The sequence below is a fragment of the Calonectris borealis genome, chromosome 1 (genome assembly GCF_964195595.1).
Source record: "Calonectris borealis chromosome 1, bCalBor7.hap1.2, whole genome shotgun sequence".
Classification (NCBI taxonomy): Eukaryota; Metazoa; Chordata; class Aves; order Procellariiformes; family Procellariidae; genus Calonectris; species Calonectris borealis.
In genome coordinates, this window is record NC_134312.1 from 195,565,773 (window position 1) to 195,590,510 (window position 24,738).

A 24,738-nucleotide genomic window follows, 5' to 3' on the forward strand; every position below is an offset into this window, starting at 1 on the left:
TCCTGAACCCTGCCGCTTTCAGTTAATTAAATTATCTTTAGCAAATTATACATTGTTTAAAAGAGAAATGCAAGGCACGATCACAAAAACTGACTCTACACAGAATGACATCAGATCAAGTACAGTTTAAAAGCGTATGTTCTGTACCGAACAGACAATTTTACTCTTTCCAAAGCTTACTCTAATTTGGAAGGAGCAGTGTCAGATTTGCACAGTAGGGACACAGTAAGCACTGCCAGAAAGTAGATCTCCTCATTGCGTTCTCAAAGGGTGAAGAATAAAGGTCAGGAAGCGTCAGCGAGATACCAGCAAGCTCCACTGCAGAACTAATGCGCCTGAAACATCATCTTCTCTGCTTCACATTTTGAAAGTACTTATTAGTGTAGGCGGTATAGCTCACACAAACAGAGAAAAGGAGACCTGCCCTCCTTGCAGCTTGGAGCTTTCCCAAAATGCAATACTGGGAATCACAGAATAGTTACAGTTGGAAGGGACCTCTGGAGGTCATCTAGCCCAACCTCTTTGCTCAAGCAGGGTCACCTAGAGCAAGGCTAAATCCTTTTAGGATTTAAATCCTAAAAATTTCTTCCTTATATCTAATCTTAATCTACCCTCTTTCCATTTAAAACCATCACCCCTTGTCGTGTTGCAACAGGCCCTGCTAAAAAGTCTGTCCCCATCTTTCTTATAAGCCCCCTTTAAGTACTGAAAGGGTGCAATAAGGTCTCCCTGAAGCCTTCTCTTCTCCAGGCTGAACAACCCCAACTCTCTCAGCCTTTATTCACAGGAGAAGCGTTCCAGCCCTCTAATCGTTGTCATGGCCCTCCTCTGGGCCCGCTCCAACAGGTCCATGTCTTTCTTGTGCTGTGGGCTCCAGAGCTGGACGCAGTACTCCAGGTGGGGTCTCACCAGAGCAGAGTAGAGGGGCAGAATCACTCCCCTCGATCTGCTGGCCACGCCTCTTCTGACGCAGCCCAAGATACGGTTGCCTTTCTGGGCTGCGAGCGCACATTGTCAGCTCACATCCAGCTTTTCATCATCCGGTACCCCCAAGTCTTTCTCTACAGGGCTGCTCTCAATCCTTCCTTTTGTGTTTGAGTTTTGCCAGGAGCTCGTTGCTCATCTGCACAGATCTGCTGAAATATTTGCCTGACCTTCTACTTTGACCACTCTTGAGCTGAGAGGAGACGATGCTTGAATACCAACTAACTAGCTTTCTTGGGCCCCTCTTCCCTCCAGGGCCTTATCCAATGGGACTCTACTAAGCATATCTTTGAAGAGGCCCAAGTCTGTTCTCCTGAAGTCCAGCACTGTGATCTTGCTTTTGCCCTCCTTGCCTCCCTCAGGATTCTGAACTCCACCATCTTATGGTCATTCAGCCAAGGCTGCTTTCAACCTTCACACCCCCAACAAGTCCCTCCTTGTTGGCGAGTATGAGGTACAGCAGAGCACCTCTCCTCACTGGCTCCTCTATCACTTGTGTCAGGAAGTTGTCATTGATGCTCTCCAGGAAGCACCTAGATTGTGCTGCTGTGTTGCTCCTCCAGCAGGTATCGGAGTGGTTGAAGTGCCCCATGAGGGCCAAGGCCTGCAAACATGAAGTTGTTTCTAGCTGTTTATAGAAGGCCTCATCCACTTCCTCTTCCTGGTCAGGGGCCTACCACAGAACCCACTACAACGTCGCTCATACCAGTCTGCTCTTTAATCCTAACCCATAAGCTCTCAGCTGGCTCACCATCCATCCCCAGGCAGAGCTCCAAGCTCACAGAGCAACCTCACATGTCATGGCAGCTTTCTCCCTCCAGTAAAAGTATCCCCAGCTCTCCATTAACTTTAATAATGGAGAACTGACCACAACATTATATACAGTTCCTATTATTATTTATAGTTTTGAGTACAAAAAGAATGGGAAAATTAAATTTCTAAAACATGCACAGTAAGGAATCATCACTCCAAGCATGAAAACACACAGGACCTACAGAACTGATCTATTCACAAACTGCTGGATAAGCCAACAATATGTTCTGAGAAGTTATGCTGAAAAGCTAACTTACTGCCACTTAACTCCCTAGAAACTGCCATGAATGGTCATATTACAGAATTTAAAACTATGAAACAGTTTATTTACAAGGAACTTTAAGAAAGTAAGTGCTACAAAGATAACATACTACACAATTATCAGGTTTGCAATTTTGCACACAAAACATAGGTTCTATCTGCATAATCACTGTATAATATTAAACTCCACCCTAAAATTAAAACCTTTTTACTCCTACTGGCACAATCCACCCATGCCCTTAGGGCTTTTGCAGACATAAATTTTCAATGTTTAGCAAGCAATAGTGGCTGACAACTTGTCACTTCCCCTACCACAGAGGATTAAGAAGATACCCAGAAAAACAAGTAAGTTGTCTAATGATCACCTAAAAGGTAAATTATTTATTGAGACTTAATCCTCTTCACACATTTCCCTCTTCCTTTCACTTTAGAGGCCTCAAGGGATTAAAGTCTGCCTTCAAGCAGAAATGTCTTATGTGCTAGCTATTCCCACCTGGTTTACTGCAACATGCTATTATTTTTTATTAGAAAGCCTGCCTATCAGTCTTTGGCATACACAACAATTGGTACATCAGGAAGAGCAAGCTGCATAAAAAATTAAAACCAATTTTCAATGGGAAAGAGGAAGTTACACAGTTTATTCTTGCAACATGAGTAATGGCTCTTTGAAGAAAGAGATAAAACAAAGAGGATAAAACCATTAAAATACAGCTATAACTACAGTGTTAAAAAACCTGAGACTCTGCAAACTTACGAAGGAATCCAGCCAAGCTTACCATTAGTTCTTACAAAATAAGATGTATAAATTGTTAACCAGTCTAACAGAATAGTTTAACTACTACTTTGACTAAAACTCTCCTCACCGCAACATCACAGACATCAAAACGTTACCATCTGTTACATACCTAATTTTCCCCTGCTCTGTTAAATCTCCATCACTATGTAGTATTGTTGTTAGCAACCTCAGAGTAGAAGTTCCTGACTTGCTGTGGTTGTTCTTCATTCCTAGCAACCATCGAACCATCATCTTGATGGCCTGAATCTGAGAAAAAATTTGATAGGCAGATGTCAAATCACACCATGAGCCTCATTTTTAAAATAATCTTTATCTTAATTTAATCACACAGTATTTTCCCAAGTGCTTTTTACTGCTACAAACATAAGCCCGTCAAGGCTGCAAAACATCATTTAAATACTGAAGATAAGTAGATCTACTCCCACTAGTCAGCAACTTTTCACTGAAAGTCTCAAGCATTTATTACAGCAAATAAAAATCATACAACATTTAGTTAAAGTTTGAATGGTTTCTTCCACTAAACAAACACATATTTTGTCCTGTGAAAACATTATCTTAATTGACCTTACATCTGTTAAACACTGTGGAATAGGCAAAACAATTTATACTTATTAAGAAAATGTTACTGGATCAAAAAGCAGAACACATTTTCATCTTCCTATATTCTTATAATTCCTGTGCTTAAACAATCCCTATATATTCTTTATTTATATAAGTAATATTTGTGTTTAAATTTATTTAACACATGTAAATTAAAAAACACTTCATAGACATTTTGACAGCTAAGAGTATGAACCTGTATTAAGATAACATGTCCCAGAAAAGAATATTTCTTTCATGGCTATTTAAAGAAAACCCTCAAAGCTTGTTACTTAGGATAACTTCTCTTTTGCCAATGGAAACACCAAGTGTTTTGAGGTAAGCTTCTAAAAGTCTGCAGAATCCAGCAGCTATCATGAAACACTGAATAATTTCACAGGTTTCTTTAGTGAAAATAAAGCATTAATTTGGAGATTAAGTTTGGTTTAGTATTTGAATCCTGTTGTCCTTTCATTTTCTTTTTATATAAAAGTATCCTCTTACAGCAAAAGGAAAATGCTCATCTGAATCAAGTAGACATCCTTGGGGAGGCGGGGGGGAACAAACACCAAACTGACATTCAAAACACAAAACCCAAAAGCTTTAGAAAACTAAGGTATGGTGGAAAGGAAGCTAGCATTTTTTGTACATGGTAACATCAAATTTTCTTCTTAATGGAAAAGGCAGTTCTAGTAACTTTTATATAAACATTCACAATATCAACGAATGAAGTTCATCATACAGTTGATCTATTCCATGTAACAAACTGATCACAATGGTCCCTTCAGATTTAAGTTCTAGGATTGTCATCTATACATAAGTTAATTTTTTAGCACTGTAGTCCATTTACTTTGCCTAATTCTAATTCTATTGGGTAACACCAGCAAGAGGTAGGATGTCTGTCACTCAAGAACTCAAAATGCAAATGGAGTTTGTGGAACAGAAATGAAATTGTCTTGCCCTAGCTTTCAAGGGGTCTTCCACTGAAACAGCTGTAAGTATCCACCAGAAGATTTTAATAGCAATAAAATATATCCTAATACTACTAATAATAACAGCAGCAGAAGATCTTTTGACAGCTTACCAATTCAGTTCCTTCATGTCATAACCTGTACCTGTATCGTTAGAACCTCCCATTTGTCGGGAGGATAGAAACATGCTAGGTCTTCAAGTAAATGACATATTCAGCCAGGGAACAGCCACATGCTGTATTATGCCCCTATACCAGCTCCTGAGCAATTTCAATTTTAACCTTTGCTTCTCTTCCCCCTCCCCCTCCCTTCCCCCAATTTTACCTTCAACTCTAAGTTGTCTTAAGATTTTCTATAAGCCAATTAGTAAGTTTTATCAACACCAAAACACATTTTAGAGAGATATTACAGCTTCACAAATCATTAAAAAAATTAAGAAAAACAATTAATATTTACTACTTCAAGTTACATGTATAATCACTGAAGTGAAATCATGTCTATTTTAAACTAGCAGTTCATGAAATCAAAACAAACATGCATTCTTTTAACAGTTTTTGGAGTGTACTGTGTAACTATGGAATTGCACAAATACGAAAAATATCCTTGCTGAAGTCAAATGAATAAAAAGCTAACAAATCAGCTCCAAACACAACTGAGCATTTCCAGTAATGAGTTCTGTACCAAGACGGAAACCAAAGTACTTGCTAAACCAGCAGAGAAGGAGGTATTATGCTACAAAGAGTTTAATAACTTCAAGAGAGAAGGCAAAGAACTTCTTAAAACCATCAGAGCAACTTTATTCAAAAGGCATTGGAAATTAAATGACTGCTATAATTAATTTAGAAACAGCATGTTACAAAGTACATGCATCTTTCTAATTCTGAAAGAAAATGTAAAAGCATAATCCATCCCTGTTCTGAAGAAAGGGCATTTAAAAACAAATACAGACATAGGATGTATTTTCCACAGTATAAGTCTATTTCTGATTGAGTGAAAAATTGAGTGAGAATATCTATTACCAAGCCCAGAAATCGTAATAATAAACTTACTCCAAAAAAAGAACAAGCTTGAGATGATGTTTTTAAGTAAAAAAAAAACAAAACCACAACAAAACCCCCACCATTTTAAAGTGATTTTTTTTTTCAAGCTAGGTTTTTCTCTAATAACACATCGTACACAGAGAAAAGCAATGTAATACATTTATTCATTTGAGGAAATTGACAAATCCAAGAACAATTTTTTCTTTATTCCAAAACAGCACTGAAAGTTTCTTGGAATGTCCTAAAAATTCAAAAGAAAAAGGGAAGACTTTGTTTAAAAGTCTCTATGGAATTTAACTCCTATGTTAAACAGGAGGGAAAAAATAATTTTACTTTAACGGTGATAATATTTGGAACACTTAAGTGTTGCACACCAAACCTAAGCCTATAATAAGCTATAATAAAAATTCCATAAAGTGTATATGTAAATTTATTTACAAAAGTAAAAAAGGCAGATGCTCTGAAAAGCAAATTCTTTTCTTCTGGCAATCCAAAAATGTGTATTCTGGTAAGATTGTAAGTTTTAAAATAGTTACTTCTTTTTTACTTTTAAAAAGGTGACAAGGAAACAGAGAAAAGCAGTTGACAGCTTTAGGAATCCAGATATTTAACTTTATTAAGTATTATACACACAACTATAGGAAAATAATGTAAGTGCTACTTACTTTAACAAGCGTTTCAGGAGACACTTCTTCATCTGGGACCCAAAGTTTTGTTGTCTTCTTTCCTGGAAGCTAAACCAAATGTTATATTTTGTTACACTATTGTTACTCTTCAGTGAACCACTACTGTAATCTCCTCTTTCCTGTTTGCTTCTGAAAACAATACAGCAGCACTCACTGGTTAGCTTTAGGCCTTCTGTATTTTATAGAAGTAACCATTACAGAAGTGAAATACTGTTCTTACCTCACTATTCAAGCACCAGCAAATTTAACAATAGAGTAAAGAGGGCTTTGTTCTTGTTACCTGAAAACTGTAATAGCCATTGCTTTGAAAATAATTTCCAGTTTCCATATCCAGTAGATTGGAACCTCAAGTGCATAGTTTCAGACAGTAAATCTTTCCCTAAACAATGGCTGACAATGCACAAGTTATTTTTTTCACTTTATAATCACTATCAATACAGAAATATTACAAAAATTAAAATTTAGTGTCTTCAATTTAAACAGTGTATTCTAGTTTCAAAGACTTTATACTTCCTAAAAAATCACAACTTGCTTGCTCAAGACAAGAGACCGAGTGAAGTCAGTAACAATTTTCCCATTTTTAACAAAAGGCAAGCCATGAGTGATCAAATGCTGTGCTATACAGCCTGTCGCTTTTGTAAGGACTACCAGATTAGTACTATCTCCTTTCCTGTACTGTGTGTTTTCAATTGAGTCAAACAGTATACATGGAAATCCAAAGACAACCATATACAAAAAGAAGAACTAACAAGCCAAAAATCTTCACAAGTACTTGCTGAGTATCATACTACAGGAGAAACAGAATCTTAATACAAGATTTTAAAAATACTCACCCTATCATTCATTAGCAAATCTTTAACAATAAAAGTGGCAACCAAAGATTTCAGAGGGGCAGCAAACTGATCAGGTGCTAGCATGGCTATATGGCCAATAGTAACCAACGGCGTAATGAGATGCTCAAAATTGCTTGGATCCAGACTTTTATGCAGTGGCTAGAATAAAGGCAACAAATTCAGGAATTACTGATATAATCTGTGTCTCATTGCGGGAGGGGAGTGAGAGTTCTGTACCAAGTTGTCCATGACTATTTCTATTTCAGATATACCATTTTAAAAAGAACTACTGACTATTTAGATTTAAAGACACATTCACCAACCCTGCAAGTCTCCTAAAAATCAGAAGGAAAAATCAAGACGACAGACAAAATGTTTATCACATCCGAGTAGTTCAAAAAGTGGCAGCTCAAGCAGGACCTATTGTTTGGGAAACAATAGATTAAAAAGCATATTTTCTTGCTGAAGAAGTGGGCATACTACATCTCAAGATTGCAACTTCAGTAATGGACTATGATTCAGCCTTCAAGATAAAAGGCTAATGGGCACTAATTAAAAAGTACATTTGCAGTTATAACTATAAAATCCATTTAAATAGCCTCTACCATTTCAGTTTTCCATAATTTCTGTAACCATTTAAATGCTTTGGGCCAGTCCCAACAGGAGTGAGGAGTGGTGTATGGTTCCTCTTTCCATGAATAGTTCACAGTTCTAGCAGGCAGTCCAACACTTTGATTTACTCTATCATCTGTTAAAATACAGAACCCTAAACATGATGGATCATGGGATATTAAAACACACCCTCTGCTACCATTTTTCAGGCCAAACTGTATGAGAACAAAGGGAAAGGGGAAAAAATATCTTTTCTAAATTTCATACAACTTGCCATATAAATTGCCACTACATCCCTTAGTTTACATATGCAGTATAAAAGATTTATAAGAAGTAGCTTAAATATTTTAATTTTACCTCAAATATCTGTGCAAACTGCGTTTCTTTGCTGGAAAATATTGCATGGATGCAGTGAATAGCATATTTGGCTTGACGAGGGGGTCCCTTTTTAGCTTTATGATGCAACACTGGAAGCAAAGCACTAAAACAAAAAAAAAAAAAAAAAAGAGATAAGTACCTTTTCACAAATTGAAAATCTACCAAAACATCAAGCTAGCAAAAAAGTACAGATATACATATATAGAACACAACACCTCTGCAAAAGTGTTAATTCTCCTAGTTTTCGCAATTTCTTCAAAGAAAGAAAAAAAGGGTTATTTACATGACTTTCAAGTAAAAAAAACCAAACAAACCCTGTTTTTTGTTGATAAAATATATGGCAAAACAAACATTTTATCCACACAAATTACTAAATGCTCTTTTGGAAATATTCTTGTCTACACATCCCCATTGAATTGCAAAGAATGTTTTTACATTGCTATATATTTAATTTAGGAAAAACCAAGTAATTCTGAAGGGCAATGATAAAATTTATAGTAGTATCAGTGACATATCAGCTGTCACTACTTCGGATATATTCATTTCACTTCCATTCTTCAAAAAGCACTGCATTTTAAATTCATTCAAATCCCTTCCCTGTTTTACCTGAAGTAATACTTTTCTTCCAAAAGAATGCAGGATAATGCTATAGCGTGCAAAAGGAAGAATAAGAACTTCCAAAATCCCGTATAGTAAAGAACACTACTCAAACAGAGTAAGATATACAACTTACGATCGTATATGAGGAAAGTCTTCTTCAATTTTACTTCCTGTATTTTTGAAAATTTGTAACGCAGCTTCTGCCACTTTTTCATCATCCATTTTCAAGCAAGCCAGGAGAGATTCGAAAGTTTCAGCTGAATGAAATGAGATAGGGTGCGTAAACGAAAGTACCTGCCAAAATAAGATGAAAGCCATGTTAATATTTTTTGAAAGTCCATTTATACAGAACATTCCATCAAGAGTCATTTTCCACTGCCATACTGGAATATTTATAATACTCTGCCTGGTTTTGTCACATGATCCGCACTTCTCTTTTTCTGACTTTCTTTTTTTAGTACCTCCTAAATGTCTCTGTCTTTATACATGGTCTCATCAGCTTTAACTTCTCCAGTCTCAATTCCTTCTCCTGTTACTGTGAACATGTACTTCTCAGTGGCTACATCTACATTAGCAAGTACTGGGTTACAGCAGAAGCAGCTCGTAAGAGAAACACAATTGATGTTAAGGAAGCAATATTCACATTTCGGGGGTTTTACTTCAGAGTATTTCTAGACTGACTGAACCCACTTTAGCCACTGCAACACAACATGTGCTTCTGAAGCCCGTCTCATAATTTTGTTTCTCTAAAAGGAATCCAGCTTGTGTGCTCCCAGACTTCATGCTTGTTTGCTAAGTGGAACAACTGGTTGTACTCTGAAGTGAAGTTCCTAACTCTAAAACAGTAATATAGACATCCTCCATAGGGTCTCTGGTCCCTGAAGCTTTTCACAGCAGCTTACCATATCCTATACCTCTCCTTCAGATTCTTAAGACTCTGTCTTCAAGTATGACAGTCCTCCCATGTTAAAAAAAAAAATATCCTCATTTGATCCTCTCTGAAAGTTTGCCTTCTCTTCATTTTTAAGTGGCTGTTGATTATCAGCCTCTTTCCATATAATATTCTGACCCGTGGCAAAGAACCTATCCTAAAAATCTAGGAACTTCTTCACATGCAGTTTTCTACTTTCACCAAGCTACCTTCCTCCCTGCTTCATTGTATGGCATTCCTTTTTCTAGATTCCTACACTTGTCCTTTCTGGATTCTTCTTGTGATGTACAGACCTCTTCAGGACAATCTTTCTCCTCTTCCTTAAATGTGTCATGCTAGTTCATACGAATATGTAAATACTGACCTACTGATCTTTCAAATATATAGTCCTTCATGACATGATTCATTCTTACTCAGATTCATCTTTGTGCTACTAGTTTTTTGCACTTTTATCTAAACATGCACATCTGGCTAAAGAATCACATGCTCTCAGATGAATCTGGTAGGCCCTTAGTTGATCTAAGATACTCTGAAAACTTCCGCATGGAAGTTCTGTAGATTTTGAGGCCTCTGAAGTCAACCCACAGTTGGACTACTCCCAACACTATCGTATAACTGAGGTGGCACAAGTACCTTTCTGTGCAAGCACAGGCAAAGCTGACGCTATATAGTCTCTGTCAAAGACTTTAGGCTAAAAGCACTAAGTGAAATAAAAAACCCTATGTAGCTGCATTTAAAAAGTTTCACACTTTTAACAGTACTTGTAAATAACGCAGTGATCAGCCCTTTTCCTCCTAGGAAAAAGGGAGAACAGAGTAAGAAATTTTGTACAACGTCCCCAGAAATGCATCTTGATGGGGTTTGCTATATTAACTGAGTCTCAAAGATTACACATAGTTGACATAGATAAGACCCCAATTTATGAGGAACTCAGGGGAACCACAGTATTGTACTGATACACAAGTACAATTCCAAAAGTTGTATCACTGTATTCACAAACCACTAAATTCACACTCTAATAATCAAAACTCAGCTGCTGATGTCACACACGCAACTACTGTTGACTTCCAGAAAAAATTCTAAATTATTTATAAGATAATCTTACTTATGTGCCAGAGCATAGAGAACAAAAACGAAACCAGTATTCTTCCAGATAGCCACCACATGCTTATGACTAAAGATACTGAGTGCTAATTAAAAATTTACTTTAACACAGTTGCTTCAGAAAGTTTCACACGCTCACTGACCACCAGGAATATACTTGCCTTAAGCAATTCAAGACCCGCTCTGATTGCCTGGTCCGTAGGTACACCCTCATCTTCATCATCAGCTGTTCCATCTATAGACTTGTTTACTTGCTTGATAAGGGCACTGAAGAGGAAAACAAAAACATGGCCTTGTATTTTCTGCAATTCCACCTTGTATGACTATTTTAATAAGTTTAAGATATAAGGTTATTAAATAAACTTATTTAAAACACAGAACAAGCTTGTTATAAAACAAATGTAAGCCAACTACATACTAGTTGCCCTCATCTCCCCTCTAAATCAAAGCTTATGAAACATTAAGGTCAAAAATGTTTATCCATCATGAATTAAGAACTAGTATATACACATTACTCCAGAAGGATGACCAAAATAAGAAAACATTTTGAGCATTACGAGCAACAAATTCAGGTACGAATTATGCTGAGGTTACTAGGTGCTATGGATTCTTCGTAATTGATGGAAAATAACTGTTTATAACGTTTAGTCTATAACCAAAAGAAAAAGAATAACTATTAAACAGCTGTTCTAAGGGTTGATGAAAAATTTAAGAGACTTATCTCCTGTATATTTCACCTTGACAGTAATGCTTGTTTTTTTTCTTACACTGCACCCTAGGAAGGGAAATGGTGATTATCCAAATGATCCTATTAGCGAGTGGTGCAGGCAGCTTCCCTACCAAGGGTTGAACAATATTCATAATGTTCCTTCAGTACATCCTGTGAACAATATTTATAGTGCAAAAAAAAAAAAACCAACCCAAAAAACAACCCAAAAACTCCCACCCAAACAAAACCAAAAAAACCAACACCAGCCCAAACAACAAACACCAAACCAAACCAAAAAAAAACACCAAAAATCAAAGCAAATCAAGGGAGGTACCTCCTAGTCAGACTTCCAATTTCTTTTTTTCTGCCCCAATTGGACAAAAATTACTATCTATTAAAAAAAAACAGTCTGACAGCCTCAAAAATGAAGCAGAAGTTTAGTGAAAATCTACAAAGATAGCAGAAGACCAATCCTGTGGCAAAACTAAAAATATGTGCTTTTTACTTTTTTTTTCTTTGTATGGTGGTCAGTCAGTAGGTAGATTGTGAAACAAGTATTACAACTTAGTGCCACGTGATCAAGACCACATGTGCCACAAGACCAAAAGAAAAATCATGTTAAGAATAACATTTCTGAAACAGATTTTTAAGTGAAATCCCAATGGCTCCATTACATTGTATATGTGACAGGCAGAAAGTGAAAAGCTCAAGTACTTAAAAATCAATTATCATAGTTGGAATTAACAGACAAGAGTTTACCAGTATTTAGAACTAGTTGTCTCTAATAAGGTACCACATATCTCAAATACAGCTGTTAAATAACCATTTCAGTGATTACTTCCCCCTCCCATAACTTCATTGGCTTACTCTTCCTTAAAGTCTTGATGCCTCATCACCACAATCTTTACTTCCTCAGTTAAACTACTGTTTATGTCACTATGAGCTAATATTCTGGGTGGAAAACTTTAATGGAAGTTTTTGAATAGCCACAGACAGAAATTTCTTTTATAATAAGTCAATCGCTCACAAAACAAACTTCCCCCATCAGCAACAGATCCATTTTTACTGACAGGTTGTCCCAGCTGTGCTGAATGACAAATCAATTGTTTGCGTGGCTACACTTTGAATGAGGAGACAAAAAACCCCTAAGCAAAGGGAAACAGAAGAAAATACTGCAGGTCACCAGGCCTTAAACGCACCCGCCCAATCCATTAGGGCTTGTGCTTAAAGATGAAATTAGAAACCAGTCTCCAACCCTGTGATCTACAGCCAACAACACACAAACACAAAAATACCTGATGGATTCAGTATCAATGTGCACAGGAGCAATTCTCTCAAGAAGAAACTTTATCATTTCCAGGAAAGGATTTGTTGGTTGTTTTGGATTGCCCAACTTCTTTGTTATTTCCCTCTGCAATATAAGTTTCGATTAAATGTATAATCAATTAAGTTCCAAAAATATTCACATATTTTAAAAGCAATTCTTACCACACATCCTTCAGCCTGTTTGCAAGAACATGTTGGGCTGACAAGCATTTCTAACTGACTTCTTATTTTTTCATCATCTTCTAGAACCTGTGTGAACTTTTTCATGAAATCTTGAGCTTTCCCTGGATCAGGAAGGTTTCCTTTAAATAAGCAAAAGGAATCACTATTTATTCTAGTAAGTATCAGTATTGTAAATTACACAAGTTTGAAATGTCACATCAAGAAAGTTTCTATGTGTGTTTAAGTTAACCAAGAAGAGTGGGAAAAAAACCCACAAAACATCTTAACATGTGCAGACGTATCTATGAGGACACCAATTTCTAAAAATTTGTATACCCACACACCTCCCCTGGCTATTGCTTTCTTCTCCCTTCACTCTCATTTTCCAGTAAGTCTACTTGTTTCTGTTAATAATATTAACAGCTGAAGTTGACCTCAGAATACAAAGCCTATACTACACAGAAAAATATACTTGGTAAATAGATCACCTGATATGACAAGTGTGAAAAACACCAAAAGGGTATTTTTGCTAAATTACTCCTTCACTAAACATAAGCTTTACAACAGCTTGCAACATTTTTAAAAAAGCTTTAAAAATGCAGTTTTTAAACTAAATATTAATTTTGTATTTACTTTTTAATATTATAACAGGACAATTTACTGGCAAAGTGTTAGTATACTATTTAAGATGCTCCATGGTTTTGGTACAGTAGGTGTGTTTAACACCTTTGTTTAAAAGTTGGCATAGAAAATGGTATAAGACTACAAGATAGATAGTTCAAAACAAGTTCTACTAAGTATTTGTTTTGCTGTATTGATTTTTTTTTTTTAAATGCAACCCAGAACTGAAAGAATCATAAAAATCACAAACTTATCAACTTTTATATTATAAATAAAAGGAAAAAAGGATTTGGAACATGGCCAACCAGGCAGCAAGATTCAGTTTTTCCTCCACATTTTTTCAAAAATGTACATAGCCTTAAGTAGTATCTTTTTTTTCCAGAAGTTAAAACAAAAAAAAGGTTTATTTAAAAACAAAATTTCAGAATTGTAAAGCAAGTTTTTCTTCTTCTTTTTTTTTTAATGGTTTTAATGCTATTAGCATGGTGGGCTGGGGAGAACAAGAAGCGTTGCTTTGGGGTTGGTGATTTTTTCTTTGCCAGGAGTTCAGGTTAGATAGAAGTTCTTCAGTTTCCAAAGTGCCTTCCTGCTACTGAAACCCAAACTCTTTTGCATTCTCCCAACGGAACTTACAATACCAACACCTCAAAGACAGGCAAGTCAACAGACAGTTTAGTGGATTAGTTAATACCAGTTAATATATATTCTATAATAAATGGTAAAGCAGACACTAACACCCTAGATCATCTACATTTTTAATTAGTCTACCACAGATGCAGCCAAAATGTCATGTGATAAACTTCATGACTCGAGGCTTTTTACAGCAAGGAAGTAATTCTGCTTAGAGTTGTCTTAATTCTTTAAAGCATGTTGTTACACCATGTTTATCATGATTTGTTATAAATTTTATCTGTTACAAAACTTATTTGTTATAAGCTTATCTCAAATGATTTTTAAAGCAAGAAAGCAATATATTTCAACTGTAATTTTTAGACAGTGTAAATACTTCAGTTGACTTACTTGTTATAACCATCACTTTTGAGAATATAGCTTTACTGCTGGCATCTGTCTGCAAGTCACAAAAGAAAAATGTATTAAGTAAAAATTTTACGTTATGTATTTCCACTTGAATACTGAGTGAGCAAAATTCCATAATGCGTTATCAACAAGTCAGCACCCGTCATTTTGCTAACACATCAGTGTGTCAGAAATCAAAACCACCACTGCAAAGTTAATGCTAGATAGTTACAGGAAGTAAAAGGTAGATCATGCCTACAGTAACACTCTGTCACACATATGCTTATGTAAAATTTTTTTACTACTTTTCAATCTACTATATAACTTATAAACAGCACAAATGGGTTATCTCTGTAACTGTTTTCCATCTAAAGCCTCTCGGTTTTTAAATATAAAGTGAACAGCAAGCATTAAATTCACTTTATCTTCTTGATCAGATATTGATTCTGAGTAGTCTCAGCAGTAGTTCCCACCTTATTGTAAAGAATGGAGCAAGTCAATAACAAGACAACTGCTATTCCTGTTCAGCTGAACAGGGAAGGCAGAGGATAGCGGTGTAATTTTGAAAGGAATAATCAGGGACCGTGACAACAGAAAAAAAGGAAACATAACTGCATTTCAGGATATCTGTGAAGCTTAGATTTCAGTGAAATCATTGCTGATATAAAATCGTCCAACAGCTCCTTACAAGCAAAATAAGTTAATCAGCAAAATAAGTTAATCAAAACAGACTCTTATCTCATTCATTTTCCTCTTGTTAGTAATTCTTCTGGTACAAGATTTCAAATTCCACATACAAAGTCCACCCTAAGAGTTAGTTCTGACACAGAGTAAATGGAAAAGGAAAAAAAGAATACCAAATTTCACAGCCATCTAAAACTACATAGTAAGTACATTTTCTCTATAAGAATATATTTCTAACAAATAAGTAATGTTTCTACAACATATCACCTGCTACTGAAGGGAGACAAACTAGTTTCCAAGACACTTTTCACCCACTTTTAGCTGCAATCCACAGTATTCTACAGACTAGGAAGTTTTATGGAATTATACTGAAGTTTCAAATATTAAGGAATTATCAGTAAAAATGACAAAGGGAATCCTTAACTGTACACTGAAGGTAACACCCTAATCATCTTCAGAAAAGCGTTGTAAGGTGGACCAAAGAAAAAAAAAAAGAAAGAAATCTTGCACTGCTGTGTAAGTGTTGTTAAACAACTCTGAAGTCTTCCTAAGTAAAATGAAAATTGGAACCTGAAAGAAAATTCAAGCTTACAGCAATATTGTCAAAAGCATATAGACCCATCAGCTTCCAAACCATAAAGGAAGCGGCTCTTCTGACAGATCAACTTACGAAGTCTACAAAACTTCATAAATGCATGTAAATAGTATCAATTATGGTCTACAACTATCAAATTATATTCTTCCGAGAAAAGATTTAAATAGGACACAACCACACTTCATGAGCTTTCACTGAAAAGTATTCAAATTTTAAAAGAACAGTGTTTAGCTACCACCATTGCTAAAATTGTCTTTTATAGAACTCCCTTTGTAACAGACAAAACTGGTAGTAGACAAGTCTAAAAATTACAAAGATGAAAATATCAAATCAACTCAGAAGGCTCATCTTGGTAAGAAGAGTTCTTTTTCTTCTGAAGTACTTAACATGAGGCAAATGAACACCTACAGTGGGCCTTTTCATCAGGGTCATATTAGGAAAGAGCCGCTAAGAGATAGTGTTGCAAGACACTAAGATTTTCTTATAAAAGTCTTACAATTATTATGGAGCAGATAGGAAAAGCTTCAAGACAGGTCAAAGTCTTGTTCAGGCGTATCTAATTTCTTTGCATTTTATTAATGAAATCTGCATATAGACCTCAAATAACATTCAAACAAGCCATATCAGCTTTGGAGATAACAAAATTACGATTTATTACAATAACCTTGGCTAACACATGGAAATGTATTTCCAGGAAGAGTATCCTTCAACTTTTCAGAGTAAATTTCTGTTCTGCAGTTGCCTAGGTACTATCAAAGAAAACAGGATTATTTCGAGTTCTAACATATTTGCACAGTTTCTTTTTTCATGAAAGAAAAAAAAAAGGAAATTAATTAGCCAATTTGTGGAAAATCTGGCAATGTTTCAGAATAGTGGCAACCTCGGAAAGATCAGAGTATAACAAAAATACAGCATGAGATTGAGACAAGCAATGTTTTTAGTGAACGTCCTCTCTATCTTGTGACATGGACACCTGGCACATAATTCCAGCCATTAAGTATTTCTGCAGAACTTTCCGTCACTTTTTAGTGTTGGAAGAATGCTGTCATTTTCAGGGCTTTTGGCTGTCACAGCTGAACAGGCATGTTCAGACAAGAAATTAAAAAAAAAACAGAAATCAAATCTGGTTTACAGGATTCAAATAACAATGTCAACAGATACAGACTCTCCATATTCACACCTTTGCAACTTAGAAGAAAAATAACCAAAATTGTACTGTGGAGTTTCTTTGGTTCTGTCTGGTTTGGTCTTCTAATACTGGCTAAGTCTTCAAGTAGTGGCTAAAGCTCCCGTTAAAACAGACCTTAAGTTGAGCAAACTACTAATCATTCAACCAAACAAACTTGAGTCAGAAGTATTCTTTTAACTTCTAGTAGTACAACTCCACTGAATAATGACAAATTGAAGATGAAGAAACATTTATTTTTAGAACAGCTACTGTGGCACTTTGTCTACATTATCTTGCATTCATGACACAGAAGCATTAGAACAGCTGCATATCCGCAGCAAATGAAGCTTATACTCCAATACAGACCAACTAGCATTCACCCACTTTTCCACATGTGAACAGGCAAGTTTATGTATTTCATTTAACTATATATCATTGCTGTAGGAGAAAACAAGAGGAGCTGTGATTTATGCTTTTGCTCTTCAGAGAAGTAACTCATCTTAAACGCAAGTTTGATGGCTGTTCTGTCTCAGATTAGAAGAAATTATGATCAACAGAAATTGAAAGTTTCTTAACACATTTTCAGTCTCCTCAATAGTGCTTACACTGGGGAAAGACTGAAAACGAAAAAAGGAGAAAGCCTGAAGAGTTTCACTAAACGGCAAAGAGGTTTTCTAAGATGAGAAAAACAGTGGACTGGAAAGTTCAAAGATTTATAATCACAGAATAACATAGGTTGGAAGCGACAACTGTAGGTCACCTGATTGAACCACCTTCTCAAAGCAGGCCAACTTAGATCAGGTTTTACTCCAGGCCTCATTTAGTTGCATTTTAAATATTTACAAGGCTGAAGATTTCACAACCTCTCTGGGCTACCTGTTCCCATATTTGATCACCCTTACTGCAGTTTTTTTTTCCTTACTACCTAATCAAAGTTTCCTTGTGGCAACTTCGGTACACTGCTTCTTGTCCTATCCCCCATTCATCTCTGAGAGCTCTCTCAATGCCTACACTTGCTACAGGGACAACACCTACAGGAGAAAAATCAACAACTAAGCTATCATGACTAAGTGGAGAAATTTGACCAAAGTGAAAAAGCATATATGGTAACACCCAGTTACATTCTAAAAAGGTTACTAGTTCATTTCAGTTTTGTTTCCTGAAAGGAAACAAAGTTTCTAACAGCTCTGAATGACTAAAGGTATTTGTCTCAAGATTATTACTGCCTTGGACTGTAAGCCCCTTCAAGTCTACTCCAATTATGAAAATGCACTCTTATCTCAAACACAATGAATTAATCATATGAATTAATTATCAATTTGGGAAAAAAAACAAAACAAAAAAAAACAAACAAAAAAACCAACATACAAGGAACATGACAGAGAAAAAGTTTTTGGTAAAAATAGCTAAGCATCTGCATTGGGCATAACAGGCAGGTTTTGGGGTAGCAAAGGGCTGCTGGGGTGACCTGTGCAGGAAGACCTCAGGAACTCCTGTGCCAGCCAAAGCTACTTCCAGCCAGCTCCACAACCAACAAACCGACCCACCACCAAAATTTCAGCCAGTCAGAGAAGCCTACGTTGCCTCTGAGAAAACATATTTAAGAAAGGGTGGTAGCCACTAGGAGCAACATGAGAGATGCCAGGGCAGGAAGGACAGCAGAGCAGGAGAAGAGAGAGATGCCGAAGGAAAAGAGACACCCGAGCAGAGGCAGGAGACATGCCAGGGTAAAAGCTGCTAGATCAGGGGTGGAGAGGAGGTACTGAAGAAAGTACAACTCTAAAGGCACTGCAGCCAGTGGAGGAACCCATGCTGCAGCAGTGCTTAAGAAACAAGGAGCAGCAAAAGTAAAGGAACCACCATGCCCTGACTCCTATCTCTTTTGCTGCCACCGCCCCACCAACGGGACTGAGCACAGCATGCCGCGAGGGGCCTGGGGACCATGAAGCAGAGGAGTGTCCGAAGGGGAGCCAAAGGGTGTTTCTCTAAGTGTTTACTTGTTTGCTTTTATTTCTCAGTACCAGAATCAATTATTAAAAGTTTGTTAATTGACAATATACTAATTAAGTAAAATTCCCTAACTCAAAACCATTTTGTTGCCTGTGACAGCATCTCAGATCACAAGCCCCCGAATTCTCCCATGCAGCCCTGTTACTCAAAAGAAAAGTGTAGAGAATTAGTACTTAATAGCAAAAGCTATGATGAAAGCCACGTGGACAAATGCAAACCTGTCAACAGCATACACTGTTTTGAATGTGATGCTTATGCTGGCATTTATCAAAACCTGTTTAATTCCATATCATATTTGATATTTTACAATTGAGAAAGAACTTTCATTACATCTCCCTGAAAACAAAAAGAAATGTTGAAATTTCAAGTGAAATGCAGAAAATATCAAGAAACTAACTCAGGTTTTAAATGCATAAGTGTATTTAAATTACACTGAAGGATATAAAAGAGTACATGAAAAATATTTCAATACAGTCATCGAAACGCAATGAAGTATTGCTATGCTAGCAATTACCGCACTTAGAATTTAGTACAACATTACAGCATGTTTTAAATGCACCAAGTCAAAATTATGAATTTCACTGCAATCAGGACTGAAACAGTAAGGGATGCGTTTTGACCTGATAAATCTTTTTCTGTCTGCAAAACAGTAGCATTTCCAAGCAGGTACATTAGATAATCCAACTACACTTGTAAAAATGCAGTTATCCACTCTTCCTGTTCAGGTAATTCCAGCAAATGGATAATTCAGTCATAAAACTTCATTAAATTTACTGTGGTGTATAAGTATATACGCATGTAGAAAATAAAAATCACACACACGCGTATATGAATGTAAGCATGGCAACACTTTCTACTATATAGTATTTCTGTTAAAAAAGCACCAGATTAAACTTTTGGCATTAAAGTCAACTTCTAATCACATTCCAAATTACATCCAGAATTTCATCTTACGATTTTCCCCCCCCCAAACATGAGTATGCACATACATATAACTAAAACAAATCTATATTTTACTTCATAAGAATGCTTATAAAGTAAATGCTTAAATGCTTAATATCTTAAATGCTCAATAAATGTTTATTTTTTCCTTCTGAGCAAATTTGTAAAAAAATAATTAAATTGTAGTCCGATATCTCAATACATCTAAGAAGTTTCCAAGAGGGAAGAGAAACAAGTAACCTGTTGAGATAAAAATTCTGATTTCTTGAATGTTACTAATCATACATAAGATAAGAAGTTAGGGTGTATAGGTAATTTTTCTTAATTACTTGATTTGGCAGTCAAAAATAATATAAAAATAATATGCTGTTTTTTCCCCCCTCTTTCAAAAGCCAGAACAATCCTGGCAAGATGCAACTCAAACATTGAGAGCAAATATTTTAGTATCAAATGACTGGCAAAATCTTTTTAAAATTTCTAATACACTCCTACCTCTTCACTTTTACTGACAAAATGTATACACATTTCCTACTGCAAGTGTAGTCCAATGCAGTATCAGTTAACTTTCACAATATTTTCTATCTGTCATTAAAAATAAGCTTGAGATAGTCAAACAAAAGGAATTAAAAAATAGCTTATTCTTTTAAGTAAAACTGCATATTCACTGTGGGATAAAGATAAATTGAACTCACTTTGGGTTGTTTTATTAGGTCAACTAAATCCTTTACTTGATGTCGTAGCAGATTTTGACATTTCCACATTTCATTCAATGCTCTAAAAAATAAAAAAAAAACAGCTGTCAAAATAATCTAATCAATAAATAACAGAACTGTTCAATAACAGCCTTTACACTCTTTTCAACTTCAGGTTCAGGAATGTGCTTATCACCTAAAATTTCATTGCTGTGTGAGCAAAGGCTAAATGGTTCCTAATGGCATGATATGGAAAATTTAACTGGTCAAATTAGACTGGAACAAAGTGAGATTTTGAAACAAGTTTCATTTCAGATGCTTAACTACACTGCCTTTAAAAGAAGTAGGAAGTTACTGATGTCTGGCCCATAAAGAACTCATTTGTACAAGCCTGAAATCACTCTTCTCAGAACATTCCAAGCAGCAGGCTAAAGCAGATGTTTAAGATTTTTATCATCAAAACAATGTTTTTCTTGCACACAGAAAGCAGCTACTAGATGAATAAATTGTGAAAAGTGGACATGATTAGACTTGTAAGAGACGCATTAGAGATATTCCACAAAACTGAAAAATAGCACACTTTCAAAAAAAAAAAAAGCCAGATGAAAAAAAAGTCACAGCTTCATTTAAAAAACTTCCAGAATCCACAAGTAAAAAGTCAGTTCTATATAACTAACTGAAGATACTGTATCTTTAAAATTAGTACTGCTGCATATGAAAACTAGAATTCAGAAGTTATTTGTTGCCTGAAATAACAAGTACTGAAAAGAAGCCATTCTGCATTTTTGTTTAGCCTATACTCAAAAATTACTAGAGCAGTAACTTTTTATTTTTAATATATTATTCTTAATTTTAGTTTGTTACAGTTGTAGTATCTTTAGGCAGGTAAGAAAAGAAATGCAGGGGATTCAAACATCAGTTTCTGTAGTATTGAAGGCTTTGGCATTATTTTAAGCCATTCTTTTATATACAAAGCTTTTTCTAGTCTCCCATGTGAGAAAAAACATTCCATTTTCAAGTGACTGAGTACTACTAAATGAAAAACAAAGTAAAACTTACTAAATTCAGTCAAACTGTGAACATTACAGCAGCAAAACTGTTATTAATCAAATTTATGCGCATCTACCCATCTTAAGCTGGAGAAAGCACACAACATAATTTTAAGTAAAATTCGTATTGAAGGAGGAAAGACAAGCAAGTAATTCCTTCCCACTCTTAAGTCATCCTGCCTGCTAAAACAAGGAGTATATTAATTGAGAAGTTGTCAGATAAGATCTGGGGCTAGTCAACGCTACTATCTGTGCTATCTCTTTTCAGACATAAAAGGACTGACATGCACTCAAGCTTCTTGCCAGATCTTTGACAGTACTTTTTTTTAGCTGTTTATGGTTAAAAGGTACCACACCTTGTTAGAAAACACTGTATTAGTTTTGGGGTTGTTGTGTTCCTCCCCCCTGCAAATCCCACTTGAAAAATAGATACTATTGCTACATTCTATTTTCTGATAGTTCACAAACTCCTTTTGTCCACTGGCTTAGGCTACTCATAACAATTTAGAACTAATTTACAGGAATAATTGTATTAAAGATTAATTTGCAGGAAGTAAAAAATAGCACATACTTCACAGCATTTGAATCCAGTGTTGCGTAAAGGTAATATAAACATTTCATTCGTTCATTTGTTTCCAAGTTGTGAGGGACCATGTACTGAGCAAAGATGCGTTCAACAAGTAATCTGAAAGACAGGATTAAGAAACTTGAACTGTAAAGCACAAAAGTGGTCTTGAATTGCTAAAACATTCATTCAAAAGTTCTCAGACCTATCTAGAGATCAGTTATTGCATATAAAGACCAGGTTATTCAAAAATCTAAAGGTCAAGTTCCTTAACTTCCAATATAACTCAGCATAAATTAAACAAAAATATATCATTACAGAAGACGTAATGTTAATGTTAGCACTAAGGTATTTAAAAGATTACATTATCAAAATCAGATGTATTAATCTAGATAGGAACCAGTGTTTTAGAGAAGGATGTCTCTTAATTATCAGCCCAAAGAGACGTTATCAGTGGATTAAATTCATTAATTGACCAATATTAATGGGCCCAAAATAAAAAAGAAATATCATGTTGATTATATCACGTTATCATGAAGCCCAGAAACAGAATTCAGATACTAGTCAGAAGCAGCTGACCTCCCTCCACCCCTCCCTGGCCCCTTCCCAGGGGCTGAGTTCATCCCATTTCTTTTGCTTCCACAATAAAAATGCAGGTACATTCACACGGAAATTACTAAAAGCTTCTGCTATAACATAGAAGTTCCTTATTTGGAAACAGGAGGAGAAAAAGGTTTGGGTCTGCCAGTTACCTAGGAAGGACTGAGAGGAAAAAACAAAAGGAAAACTAAACCCATGTCGCAGTCTTAAATACCAAGAAGGCCCATGACTTTTGCAAATTAAGGTCAGCATTAACAGAACAGAATAAGTTGGGTTTTTACCTATCATGTATGTTTAGGCTAGAAATGAGAAGAAAATTCTTACACACAATTGGAAGAGGTGGTCAAAACCCAAACCCAGCTAGCTTAAAAAGATCCCAAAGTTTAAGAAAAACGTGAGTGGGTGAGATTGGATCTGAAAATCCAGACAATTCTGTCCACTTCCATGGTACCATGAAATAATTGCTTATTTTGGAAATGACTAAGGCCACAAGTTTTTGAAAGGATTTGTATGGGTTTGCAATGCCGTTTGTATCTGACCATGCTGTGAAGGCTAAAGGCTCATTTCCAAAGCCAACTAGTTCCCAATCTAGTTCTGCCATATGCAACCATCTATTTTTCAATACGAACAACCATATACAAGTCCATAGCTGGTATCACAAATCCAGGACAAGGCTCTAATTCATGGCTATTATCATACAGAAAAACTAACCTTCTGCAGAGTGAGATGCCTTAACCGTTGTCACTACATGTACTAGACTTATCTTTAAAGCATACAGGAACAACATGCAAATCTAAAGCAAGTTTATTAAAGCAATTTTACTTACTGAATTTTAACACAAAAATGAGCAAGCTACTGAAATATAAACAAAAGTCTCCTTTACTGAAGCAGTGGTGAAGTCCAGCTAAAAATTTTGAAATATTCCACCTATCTCACCCTTTAGAATCACTTTTGGCCTTTAGAAAAAAAAAGGAGAAGAAAACAGCACAGGACAACATTTGGCTGCAGCTGTATAAGACTACACACTGGATCAAAACATACAGGGTTATCAAGTTTCCTTCTTGTCAGCACTTAAGCACAAAGGAAAACCAAATCTGGGTAATGTTACCACACTTATCCACAGAATTGCCTACCTTTCATGACTGACTTACCGGTCATCAATACTGTTTTGATAATATATATGCAGAAGTTTATCTTTGATCCATGATATCTGTTTTGCAGCTTCTTTTCCTGCTTCTGATTGTAATGAATATTTCTTGTATATCTGTGCAAGTCCCATCATAGCTTCCTTCCTCACTCTCCACTTGAGAAAAAGAAATAGTACTCAGTTTAGCCATTCAAAACTCAAAACTGAAAAGACTACAGAATTTCCTGGTAAGTATTTCCTATACTACACCAAAATAAAAGTTAAATTTACAAAAAAGTTAAATTGATTTCTAAGTGCAATGCTTTCTCATTAGTACATACGTTGCATCATGTCTGTTATGCTAAACCTTTCAACATCAGTAACTACTACACAAGTATGCCTCTTGAATTTAGAATTGTTTCAAATTTAAGCCAACATCCTTTCTCACAGATCTATACTGAACACACTTGCAATTGTATTACGGGTGCAACAGGGGAAAGCATGTCACCCAGTGAAAAAATCAGGTGATAATGTTAATTTTAAAAGTTTGCCATCAACAGCCTTGTTTACCATGCTTTAACATAAGCAGCAAACCTCAAATTTTACCAAATAATGAAACATAGCTAAACTAAATTTCGAGACTATTCAAATTTGAAAGCTACACTGATTTGCAGTCTTCCAAGGATCTAATTAAAAGCAGGTAAACTAGCTACCTCTGATGGTGGAACATTTTCCATCAGTAATCTACAATACATTTCGAAACCTGCTTGCAAAACCTCTTATGAAAAATGTTAGAATGTTTTACAAAGGTCTCGTTTTACTTAAGACTTTTACTAAAACTAGACAACTGGAGCAATGTTGTTGTGCTTCAGCCTATTATGGGT

General features: G+C 35.7%; 1 protein-coding gene across 6 annotated transcripts in view; it reads right to left on the reverse strand.

Annotated features, from left to right (window-relative positions):
- PDS5B (PDS5 cohesin associated factor B) overlaps positions 1-24,738 on the reverse strand; it is a 119,692-nt gene that overhangs the window by 38,398 nt on the left and 56,556 nt on the right. For 5 of the 6 annotated variants that reach the window (XM_075139796.1, XM_075139794.1, XM_075139795.1 and 2 more), the window contains 12 exons: positions 23,880-24,031; positions 22,135-22,248; positions 20,515-20,596; positions 14,427-14,475; positions 12,786-12,925; positions 12,593-12,708; positions 10,750-10,855; positions 8,687-8,847; positions 7,933-8,056; positions 6,964-7,122; positions 6,110-6,178; positions 2,964-3,100 (listed from right to left, as the gene is read on the reverse strand). In XM_075139796.1, coding sequence (XP_074995897.1) covers positions 2,964-3,100; positions 6,110-6,178; positions 6,964-7,122; positions 7,933-8,056; positions 8,687-8,847; positions 10,750-10,855; positions 12,593-12,708; positions 12,786-12,925; positions 14,427-14,475; positions 20,515-20,596; positions 22,135-22,248; positions 23,880-24,031 — 1,409 coding nt within the window. Of the gene's footprint in view, positions 1-1,354; positions 1,589-2,963; positions 3,101-6,109; positions 6,179-6,963; positions 7,123-7,932; positions 8,057-8,686; positions 8,848-10,749; positions 10,856-12,592; positions 12,709-12,785; positions 12,926-14,426; positions 14,476-20,514; positions 20,597-22,134; positions 22,249-23,879; positions 24,032-24,738 lie in introns of those variants that run through there. The other variant, XM_075139798.1, reaches the window with a different exon arrangement.